The sequence below is a fragment of the Aplidium turbinatum genome, chromosome 12, assembly GCF_918807975.1.
Source record: "Aplidium turbinatum chromosome 12, kaAplTurb1.1, whole genome shotgun sequence".
NCBI lineage: Eukaryota > Metazoa > Chordata > Ascidiacea > Aplousobranchia > Polyclinidae > Aplidium > Aplidium turbinatum.
The window spans coordinates 14,329,775-14,341,433 of NC_137483.1; the positions used below are offsets into that span (position 1 = coordinate 14,329,775).

The 11,659-nt window shown below is 38.1% G+C and overlaps 2 protein-coding genes across 2 annotated transcripts; both read left to right on the plus strand.

Annotated features, from left to right (window-relative positions):
- The first annotated feature begins 281 nt into the window (after window positions 1-281).
- Window positions 282-943, plus strand: LOC145780606 (secretory carrier-associated membrane protein 2-like). Its single transcript, XM_082592231.1, has 2 exons — window positions 282-675; window positions 930-943. The coding sequence occupies exons 1-2, from the start codon at window positions 282-284 to the stop codon at window positions 941-943; spliced, it is 408 nt and encodes a 135-aa protein (XP_082448357.1).
- A 5,467-nt stretch (window positions 944-6,410) lies between these two features.
- On the plus strand, window positions 6,411-11,069 carry LOC145780809 (secretory carrier-associated membrane protein 1-like). The gene is made up of 3 exons (XM_082592451.1): window positions 6,411-7,194; window positions 7,478-7,651; window positions 8,210-11,069. Exons 1-3 carry the CDS (start codon window positions 6,505-6,507, stop codon window positions 8,357-8,359), a joined length of 1,014 nt encoding a protein of 337 aa, XP_082448577.1. The 5' UTR covers window positions 6,411-6,504; the 3' UTR covers window positions 8,360-11,069.
- The last annotated feature ends 590 nt before the right edge of the window (window positions 11,070-11,659 follow it).

Sequence of the window (11,659 nt, forward strand, 5' to 3'; positions counted from 1 at the left end):
CAACACGTGAGCAATGTTAATCCGAAAACGGAAATTCTGTCTGGAATTACTCCGTTATGCCCTATAATAAATTGATAAATAACCAAATAACTCTCTAATATATAAATTCTAATCTAAAATATAAATAACTCTCTACCAAAGCCCTATAGGCTAATAAGTTATAGCCTACTAAATTAAATAGCAAAATAATTATAGCTTACTCTGTTATAACTGCTGTCAATAAAGATGCTTGCGCACAAATTTAGAGTATGCTGCTTCTGTGTAGTGTAAGGTGATTCATTATGGAAAGTATTGATGTAAATCCTTTTGCAGACCCATTTCAAATAAAAGACATCCCAAAACCGTCTGATAAACCTTCATCGCATGTGTCAGATAAACATAATCCGTTTGGAGAAACATCAAAAAGTGGCTTAGCTGGTGTTGCAAGTAACCAGCCATCATTTTGTCACAATGACTTTACACCGTCAGTAACAACTTTGCCTCAAGTTGCTGTTGGTCAAGACGACCTACAACGAGTACAAGATGAATTGGAAAGGAAGGCAAAAGATCTTGAACAAAAAGAACAGCAAATTAATGCAATGGATTACAATCCTCGAAGAAACAATTGGCCTCCCTTACCGACATTCTGTCCATTTGGTTCTTGCTTTTATCAAGATTTTTCTGTTGATATTCCAAGTGAATTTCAACTTGTTGTCAAATTGGTCTATTATCTATGGATGTTCTATGTCTTCATTTGTTTCAATAATGTCATAGAATGCGTGGTGTTGTTTGCTTTTAAGCTGGGGGATGCGACTCAATTTGGACTTTCAGTTCTATGGTTTGTTGTTCTTCCTGTGGCATCACTGAGTTGGTATCGGTCAGTTTACAATGCTTTTACTGGGAATAGTTCTTTCTATTTCTTTCTGTTTTTCTTTTTCATGTTTTTTCAGGTACCGTATGTTAATTATAATTTGTATAGTAAACTATTATGGTATAATATAGCCATTAGCCACCACTCTATTCTTGCTTTAAAGCATGAAAATATTTTCCACAACTTCATGTAGCTTTTTCATTCAATTTGCTATGCACGTCAGATTGTCAGTTAGTTTTCCAGTAGCTTGGTGTAAAAGATTTGTGATTAATTTTGTTAGGAATGTGTCATTCATTCATCAGTATTCATTCAACAGCACTCAATTATTATCATCATTTAATATTAGTTGTTCAACCTTGCTCTGTTTACTTTCATAGTGAAAGCTAACCAGGGGTTGTCAATTCATTGCATGAGTTATGTTTCAAGTGCAAGCAAAATCAGGTAAATAGTTCTACAAGGAATCTTGTTGGTTTGTAGATCTTGCAAGTGGTTGAGTTGCTTGGCTCCCAATAATGCAAGCTGGATTTTATAACCTCGGTTAAGCTGGATGTTGAAGAGTACCATCATCTGTACCAAGTGTGTGATTAATTTAATGGGTGTAGTTTTTAAAGAAAATCCATTTAAAAGAAACTGGCTACCTTGTCATAACTAAATATCAAATTCTAGTACAACGGGAAACTTAGGTTCATGTATCATATTTTGAGTACCGTATCGGATAACATTTATATACAATATCAAACTGTACGCTGTACTGTACAAAGCACAGAAAGTTTTCAATTTTACTTCTAACAAATTTGATACAGAAGGCAAAGATAATATGCCTTTTATGACATCATTGTAACTAGACATTTTTTGTTACGTTTCTGAGATTTAACATTTATATACAACTAAACAGCAAAACAAACATTACCAAACAGGGAAAGTTCTTTAATTTCCTCTACTTGCCCGTTGTCGTATTTTCCTACAATTGTTGCAACTGCAGTAGCCTACTTCCTCGAAGAAGTTCTTGGGGAACTTTTTGTAAAATCAAAACTAATTTTTTACCTTGCCTATTGTAATCTGCTTATCTTCCTTCAGTTCAACTTTTGTTTCCGTGTTTTCTCTTCCCATCCATCTTCAAATTTAGTGTATATCAGGCCTCAAAATTTGTAATTTTTTCCGGCGTTCAAGCATGTCCTACCAGACTGGCCCTTTCAGCGGACATTTAATATCTCAACCGGACATATTTTTTGCATGTAGGTTTTGCACAAAATCACACTACAGTATTGTGTAGTCGTGTTTGTAGAAGATTTTCTACAACAGAATAACCCCACAATGGTTGATGGCTTAATTAACCGACTCTGAAGTATACTGGAGCAGATTGCTTGCTAATAAATCAGTGCGTTAATGACAGTCGTGTAATGATGCAATAAACACAATTGAAAACAACAATCCAAATTTCCTTATTACAAAAGCAACTACGATCACTTATTCCGTGGTTTTCGCGTTATTAAATCGTTGTGTCAAGCGATTATTGCCGGCGCAGGGCGGAATGGCCCGTTTCGGCGAGTCCGATTCGGCGAGTCCGATTCGACTAGTCCGATTCGGCGAGTTCCCTATTCGGCGAGAGCCTTTTTCGGCGAGTGCCCTATTCGGCGAGTTTTTGAAATTTTTAAAAGGAAATTATCGGGTACCGTAGCCTAATTGCAATTGCTGTTTTTACATCGTTTTAACGTCGCTAAACGTTGAAATCGTGCAGAAAGGAATAAAAATAAAATGTTTGAACTATTAAATTAATTAAACAATATATACACGTCAACATAGCAAAGGTAGAAGCGAGAAAACGCGAACGTTAAAACGTGCTTGAATTCGTCATATCAGTTCAGTTATTTTTGACCATCGTATCAAAAACAATACACGTCAACATAGCAGAGGTAGAAGCGACAAAACGCGAACGTTAAAACGTGCTTGAATTCGTCATGTCAGTTCGGTTGTTTTTCTTTCTGATCATGATATCAAAAACAATTCACGTCAACATAGCAAAGGTGTAGAAAAAGGTAGAAGCGACAAAACGCGAACGTTAAAACGTGCTTGTGACCGAAGTAAGTTATTGAGTTGAAAGAAATTTGGCAAGGTTGCATCACCTTCAGAAAAATTTAAGATTTGAAGGAAAAATAAAACAAAGAAAATGTTACAAAAAAAATAATGTTTATGTCTATAAGTTAGTACTTTTGAATAGTTAAAATCATAGGCGCCTAACTATTTTTTTGGCCGTGGGGGCAAAAGTGTGTTTTATCAGCAGCAACGTAAATTCAGCGAAATATCATGCAGATGGATGACGTAATTATGTCGTCACACTAGGATTGCTTTTATTGCCACACTCGGAGTAATCGCTACGTTCGACCTACCGTTAATTATTATAAACAAAGCTCGACCAAAACACATGCTATGCGTCTGCGTTGGCTAGCGGTTGATGGACTGCGACTCTTTAAGCTAAGCGCAACATAAAGTTTAGCAACGAACTAGATTTATTAGCATGAAACAAGAGACGAAAAGATTTACTAAAAGGTATATATACTGTAAATGGAATGAAAATACTAACTTGATCATATGCTTGAAAATATACCTGTTGAAAGCAAAATCATTCATGTTTACATCGATTCAACAGCACGTCACCTTTAATAAATTTAAAAGTTGCTGACATCCGTAAACAGCCCTTGAAAAATAGTTACAGAGAGACATTTAATTAAGTTTTCGACTTGACATTGCTCCCTTTTCACTACAATATCGCAACTTATGGCTGACCCGCTTTCAAGTTTCAATTCGCTGTAGTTAATACGCCCGTTTTCGTGTTGCAGATGAAACAAAAGATGCGCATATTCCCCGCCTTTGATCGGGTTTCTATGGCAACGGACGTGTGTGCGCCATGCAGTTTGCGCGAGTCCGTTACTGCGTTGATTATGCCGCTTGTGCGACTGTGGGCAGTGCGGTTTATACCAGCCCTTGTTACGTTGGTTAGTGGTAACCTCGGGCCGAGACTTCAAGTTCATTTTCACAGCAACCGATTCACTGCCGCGACAATTCTCTGCAGAGGTTTCGACTTTCGAAAGCGACAGCGAGGCAGTTTGCAAGCGCATTAAGTTAAACGCACGCTGCGTCAACGTAGCAAATTATGTTGTTTTTGGGTGCATTCAACATCTGATGACATTGAATCGACGCAAAATAGTAGATTTTTGCTATGTCACAGGCAGCAAAATCAGTCATTTTTACATTGATTCAACGTCTGCAGACGTTAAATCAACGTAAAACTGACAGATTTTTTTGTCTGGGGTGGGATTGTAGCATCCTACTCGTTCTAGTGATTATGTACTGCGAAGCTGTTGCGGTTTGCATTCAAACAATGTTGTCCTGCTGCCGATCGCTAGTTCATCTATTGTTTTATGTAGGCTATCAATGCCGCATAAAAAGTTGCTCCCACGCGGAAATATGCGTGGGGGCCTTGCCCCCACGGCTTAGGCGCCTATGGTTAAAATGATTAGTTTGGATCAACAAATGTGTGACCTACAGTCCTACACTCCTACAGCTTATATTGAAAGGAAATTATCGGGTACCGTAGCCTAGTTGTCCGGACCAGCAAAAATTTGTTCCAAGCACCCAGTTAGCCTAACAGTTCATTTTTACATTGTAGTAACAGAATGCAAAGGCTAACCAAATGTGTGGCCTATCGTTTTAACGTCGCTAAACGTTGAAATCGTGTAGAAAAGGGTACTTTTGCTGACTAGGATACGTTGAAACTGAGAAACATTCACAGAAGCCCTACGATACGTTGCATTTTTAAGATAATGTATTCAGACGTTGAATCAATGTACAAATGAAATGTTATGCTAAATGGGTTCTTGGAACAAATCGTAGGGCTTCTGTAAATGTTTCTCAGTATCAAAGTATCCTAGTCAGCAAAAGCTCCCTTTTCTACACGATTTCAACGTTTAACGACGTTAACACGATGGGCCACACATTTGTTTAGCCTTTTCATTCTGTTACTACAATGTAAAAATGAACTGTGTTCTTGGAACAAATTTTTGCTGGTCGGGATAACTAGGCTACGGTACCCGATAATTTCCTTTCAATCCAAGCTGTAGGCCACACATTTGTTCAACTCAATAACTTACTTCGGTCACAAGCACGTTTTAACGTTCGCGTTTTGTCGCTTCTACCTTTTTCTACACCTTTGCTATGTTGACGTGTATTGTTTTTGATATCATGATCAGAAAGAAAAACAACTGAACTGACATGACGAATTCAAGCACGTTTTAACGTTCGCGTTTTGTCGCTTCTACCTTTGCTATGTTGACGTGTATTGATTTTCATATGATGGTCAGAAATAAAAACAACTGAACTGACATGAGGAATTTTAATTTAATAGTTCAAACATTTTATTTTTATTCCTCTCTGCACGATTTCAACGTTTAGCGACGTTAAAACGATGTAAAAACGGCAATTATAATTAGGCTATGGTACCCGATAATTTCCTAAGTTCAAAAATTTCCAAAACTCGCCGAATAGGGCACTCGCCGAAAAGAGCTCTCGCCGAATAGGGAACTCGCCGAATCGGACTAGTCGAATCGGACTCGCCGAATCGGACTCGCCGAATAGTAGCAGACCCGCGCAGGGTGGTAAATCTCCAGCTCAGGACCGTCCATACAAATGCGCATTAGTGACTCAATAGTGTTAGCCCTCAATAGTGTTAGTGTTAACTAACTAACACAATAGTGTTAGTCTAACACTGTCCCTTCTGTGCAGAAATTCTATTTCTATAATTATCAGCGTGAATAAGGTCGCCACATTCGCCTGAGCACGTGCGGAACCCAGCTGAGACTTGCTTCTCTGTGACGTTTCTTTTTAACAAACGATCAATGTAACGCAATAATCCTCATTGTTAAAATTAGAATACATATCCTGCCGAAAAGTTCAGACAACTTTATTTCAAGGCAACATTGCAAGGCGTTGAAATGATGTAAAAATGGCTACTTTTGCCATCAGCTCGTTAACCACGCCACTCTAATGTGATCTGAAGCAATTGCCTGTAGGCTACTATTATTGTTTCAGCTCCGTATTTGTTCGCGTTAAACAAACAATTGTAACAATTCAAATTTGAAATATATTTTTGCTGCATTAGCTCTATTTTTGTCAAGAATTTTGCGGCGGTCATTTATGACCGACCAATGAGTCGGCTTCGGCAGACATTCCGGAGGTCATGACCGCCGGAATTTCGAGGCCTGTATATATATATTTCTTTTTCCATATCTTTACAACGGTATATAAGCATTATTGTCAACATTCAATTTCATATTATCGCAGATACCGGCACTAGTTTTTTCAATCTTTTTTTATCATCTTCAAACTGTTGCCTGGTGGTGAGATTTCAGTCACCATTAAAGCAAGAAAGCTAATCTTTGTGTCATATCCATAAATCATAACAGATAGATTTTTCTATATATATCAGTTTTTAGTGGATGTTTAAATTTTTTTACTGTATGGTAATTTGTAAAACAACAAACATCACTTTGACTATTTCAGGCATTAATATTTTTGTGAATAAACTTCACATGTAGTTCTTTTTAAATTTTCTGTAGGCTTGTTCGAATTGGTGCTATTTTACTATTTTCTATTATAAAATGGGTGATTTTGATGCCAACCCATTCGCTGATCCATTTCAAGATGGTTCTGTTACCCAAGCAACATCAGAAGCTGAAAAGCCAAGTTTGGAAAATTTCAATCCATTTGGAAACAGTGGAAGAGCAACTACCATTGAAGCTGGTCAGCCTGCAGTAATGCATCCATCTGATCCTCCTCCTCCGTATGATCATGGTGCAAGTGGTAAAATGTCTCCTCCACCAGTTGCAGCTCCACCTCCAGCTGCTCCTGTTCCGGGACATGAAGAATTGCTTAGACGCCAAGAAGAGCTGGAAAAGAAGGCAGAAGAACTTCAACGACGAGAGCAACAGATGGCTTCTTCATCGTACAATCCCAGGCAGAATAACTGGCCACCATTTCCAAAGTGGTTTCCTGTTGGGCCATGCTTCTATCAAGACTTTGGAGTGGATATCCCTAATGAATTTCAAACCACTGTCAAGATGCTGTATTATCTTTGGATGTTCTATATCATACTACTGCTAAACAACATGATTGTTTGCTTGGCGATATTTTGTGTGAAAAGCAATCAAGGTGTTTTATTTGGCATGTCAATTTTATGGCTTTTGCTCTTCTCTCCATGTTCACTCTGCTGGTATCGTCCTGTCTACAAAGCATTTCGAAGTGATAGCTCCTTTAATTTTTTCTTGTTTTTCTTTATGATGTTTTTCCAGGTATGTTCATTCATTAATTATTTTTTATAAGTTGCTCATAGCATGTAGAAAAAAGAATGCATAATATCCATCCAAGTTTTTATTTATTTATAAGGATACATAATGGACATGTTTGCATAACTTTGACATTAAAACATGTAAAATTCTAGCTACTGCACATTTTTTAAATAAAACTTAGTTCATTTTTGGCATAACATCACCCACATGTATTATACGGAAAGTTTACTTGCAAAAGGATCACAGCAGAACGTATTCTTAATCTTATGTAAGAATTGTTTTTTAGTTCTGCTTCGCAGTATTGATGGCTGTCGGGATCCCTGGAGCCGGCTGGGCTGGCTGGATTGTAGCTTTGGGGCTCTTTGGTGGAGATGGTAATGTTGGAGTTGGTGTGTATGCTTGCATCCAAGCTGCGTTTTTCAGCATTATGGCTGCTCTGTCGCTCGTCCTATTGAAAAAGGTACATGACAGTTGTTCAGTGCAAATAGTTGTACGTTAGTCGTCGAGTATATGCCTAATTGTTGTTTCTTTTACTGCAAACCTCAATAAAACTGTCGTTTTGCATCGCCTTCCACAAGACAAGTGGTCATTTTTGTGAAAATGTGTGATTCCCAATATTTAATCGTGAATGGCAGCTGTGGCTATTGTGTTGATGCTCTTGCAGCACCTTTGTGTATATTCGACGCAGAGCTAACTAGTTTTATACTTACTGTAATGGAAACGCTTTCATCAAGAAGTTGACATCGAATAGGTAAAATAATTGTGATGCACAAATGACACGGCTTTTGCAAAAGTGATATGTTCCAATTGTTCCAAAATCTAGATACTAAACTGATGTTACGCAAAAACTATGCTATACTGTCACTAAAGGTGAAGACATATAGTTTTCGAAACTTTTGCTAAACGTGAGTTAATGAGATTAGTATCTACAATTTTTGGCTCTTTATCTTTTCATTTGATACGTTCCAGTTTTTAAACTGCTTGAGGTTTTACTATTTCAAAATCTTTGTTTGTCCAGGTCCACTCAATCTACCGATCGACTGGAGCCAGTTTTGAGAAGGCTCAGCAAGAGTTCGCTACCGGCGTGATGAAAAACCCAGGAGTGCAAACCGCCGCTGCTACTGCTGCTACTTCAGCCGCACAAAGTACCCTGGCTGGAAGATATTAAACAAGTCAATCACTCCGGCAACCTTTTTTGACATTTTTGTTTGCTTTCGTTTGCCGTCTGTCAATCAACTTACAACATCTGTTTCAAACTACAGAGGTCAAGTGAATTGAGATGGAAACTACAGGTGGGTCTTAACCGAACCAGATTACAGCAATACATGACCGGAGTTTCATCCCATCCACACTAGGGTATGTCAAACCGACCAGATGCATCAACAACAAATCGCTTTGTAGCTGCTTTTCCCAGACAGCAAAGTCCGTCATTTTTACATTAATTCAACGTCTGCGGACGTTGAATCAATGTAAAAATGGCGGATTTTGCTGTAAGGCTTGTAACGTCTTTTAGTGTTACAGAATACAGATCTTTTAGTGTGAAAATAATTGCAGAAAACCTGTTACATATCAATATGGTAGCGTCTGAGGTGTTTAGATGCTGCACAAAATATACCGCAAGCTCTTTTGTTAGCAGGCCAAAATTTGTGCCAACCTGCTGAGATGAAGTGTTAATATTTTTTTACGTTGATAGATATTTAACAACTTTCCATGAGAACTTTGATTGTGATATAAAAAAAACTACTCATACTTTTCTGAAATAGTTATTTTGATTTAATGCAATACAATCAGTGCTTAGTGATTAAAATACTGTAGAAGAAAAGACGTGTTGTATGTCAAGAGATAACACTGCTATTTTGCATTCATTAAATGGCGGCATTTGCACAACAATCGAACCTCTTAGCGTAATTTAATCGATTTCGCTACAGTAATGGTTTGTGTAACATTGCGCTTTGAAACTGCGCCTTGTGAAACCAGGATGTTAACATATGCGATTGCATTGAAATCGTTCACTAACATGTTTGACCAGATCTTGTGACCAGTCTAAAGCCGAGTACGTTTATCTCATTGCAAACCTCGCATCGCGTTAGCTGATAGTTGTTTTTGTAAGTTTAAACTGCTCTTCTGAGTCGATGATTGACTAAAACGTACTGCCATGCACCTGTAAGCAGCCACATGTATCCAACATCTTGTCAACTGTCATATACCCACATAGTAAAACCCGTCGTTTTTACATTGATTCAACGTCTGCAGACGTTGAATCATTGTAACGATGACAGATTTTGTTGTCTGGTTATAAGCTCATCTTAAAAGGCAAATTTATGCATCATGTCTAATTTTTTTCAATTGTATTCATAACAGTAGGCCTATGTTCTTCGGCGGTTTCTTTTGCAATACCCAGGCCAAAGCACATCACAGTTACCGCATAATTAAGTATCAGTTAAGTATTCTGGTTTGATACAAATTTTTCTTTCATTGTCCCGGCTGCTTATAGATTATGTTGTCTTTGTCTCACGCTTGCTCCTACGATATGCGTTTCAAAGGCTGCGCGGCAAACTCATAAATGTTGTGCACTTTTGAGTTCCTTAAAACAGATAGAATATTCTTCACAGCCCTTTCGACCAAGTGATGTTTGTAATCCGTAATTAAATTCCACAAACGTCTTTTTGATGGTTAACTTGTAAGAGAAATTATCCAATGCTTAGCGATTGTTTGATATTTCTAAAATGAATTGATTACAAATAAGTAATGGAGTACTTGGGCTTTTCAACATGCATCCAAGTAATTTCTGACCGAGAGCTGTTGGATCGTTTCAAAGATTCGCTTGACTTGTTTCATCGACAGCGTGACCAGAGAATGATACTTCAGATTTTTTTCAATTTTATTTCGATGTTGTGTTGTAGATTCCCTTAACGCATGTGCAAGTATTCCTGATCGTACAATACAAGACTTATTTATAAGTATTAGACAAGCAACCAGTTCTTCAAAATTGACGTCAGTGTTTTGTTGTGTTTTGTCGATCGTTGTGACATCAGTTTGAATGGTAACAAGTACATCCCCAGACAGCAAAACCTATCATTTTTACGTTGATTCAATGTCTGAAGACGTTAAATGTTGAGGATTGCTGTCTGGGTTGCAGTTCAAACTGTCATCGTCTCGAACTTACGTAAGTGCAGTTTTTGTATTCTGGATGTGTAATTGGGTCTAGCGACCATCCAGAGGGCTCAATGTTGTTTCCAATGCCGTGCGTAACTGGTACCGGTACGGTAACCAAGTCATTCCTTTCTGTGGAATGCTTTGGGATAGAATAAGCTGTAGGCTACTGTAATCGAGTAGCCAGGACGCAAGTTTCGAAAAGGTACCATTAAAAAATCCCCTTCGAACTTTGTTTGGTAATTACGGAAGAAAAAAGAGCATAGCAGTGGTGGGAATCAAACCCACGTCAATGCAATGACTATCATCGCCCTAACCCTCTGCACCAAGTCAGCCAGTGGCAAACCGATGAATTAACTTATCTATTATTTGCCTTTTTTCTTTGTTGCTCAAAGGGGATTTTTTAATGGTACCTTTTAGAAAGTTGCAGCCGGGCACACATAATTTTTCCCTATGTTGGTCACGTCTTTGCAATGCATTCAGTTCATAGAAGACATCACACTAATTGTTTGCAGGTAAAATATGACAATGCTGTCTCAGCGCACAATTCTGCTTATTATATACTTCACCATGTTGTTCATGAACATTGTACAGTTGTAGAAAAAAGACGAGAACTACTCTCGTCTGTGACGTCATTGCGGCCTATTTATTTTGACTTTTACTGTACGTAGTGTGGAGTACTTCGGTATTGTGAAACGTGATGATTCATTAAATTTGTGCAAACATCGTCTGCGTTATGAAGCCGTATAGAATGGCCAAATATGTAGTGCTGTACGTGGTATAGTTGCTTCAATAAACTTTATTTCACGTTAACATAATGGAATGTCGCTGGCTGCCTGCCACTCAACAGAGTGACGCAGAATCAAACTGTGAGGCGCGTAATTTATACTTCGAAAACCTTTCAGTCATCTTGACAGTCCCAAGCTTATAAAAAGCCCCATGATGCAGGAAATGTTGAGCGTCAGTGACAGTGGTGTATTCCTAGCATTTTGTTTGGGGGGGGCTCTATTAACACCTAGCTGTTTTGTTATAGACGAAGTATGTTTAAGTAGCCTAATCGGTGTAGGTTAGCCAACAATCTTTACCTTTTTAAAATGAAACACTGTTCAGTTTGTTTTTACTTCTGAACATCATGTCGAAAAACAACCCATGCTAAAACATAGCTTGAAGTACAGAAAAAGGTAGAAGCAACAAAACGTGGTTGAATCCGAAATAAAATTACAAGTTTGAAATTTGGCCTGGTTGCTACACTGCAATCTCCTTTGCTTTTTCTTTACTACGTAGGCCTGCACTTGAAAATCGCTTTGCATGAGCT

What these genes read in the sequence shown, in the direction of transcription:
- LOC145780606 (XM_082592231.1), top strand. Translation starts at nt 282, where the DNA reads ATGGAAAGTATTGATGTAAATCCTTTTGCAGACCCATTTCAAATAAAA.
- LOC145780809 (XM_082592451.1), top strand. Translation starts at nt 6,505, where the DNA reads ATGGGTGATTTTGATGCCAACCCATTCGCTGATCCATTTCAAGATGGT. An exon ending in TCTTTATGATGTTTTTCCAG is followed by an intron (nt 7,195 to 7,477) that starts GTATGTTCATTC and finishes ATTGTTTTTTAG; the next exon opens with TTCTGCTTCGCAGTATTGAT. An exon ending in CGCTCGTCCTATTGAAAAAG is followed by an intron (nt 7,652 to 8,209) that starts GTACATGACAGT and finishes TTGTTTGTCCAG; the next exon opens with GTCCACTCAATCTACCGATC.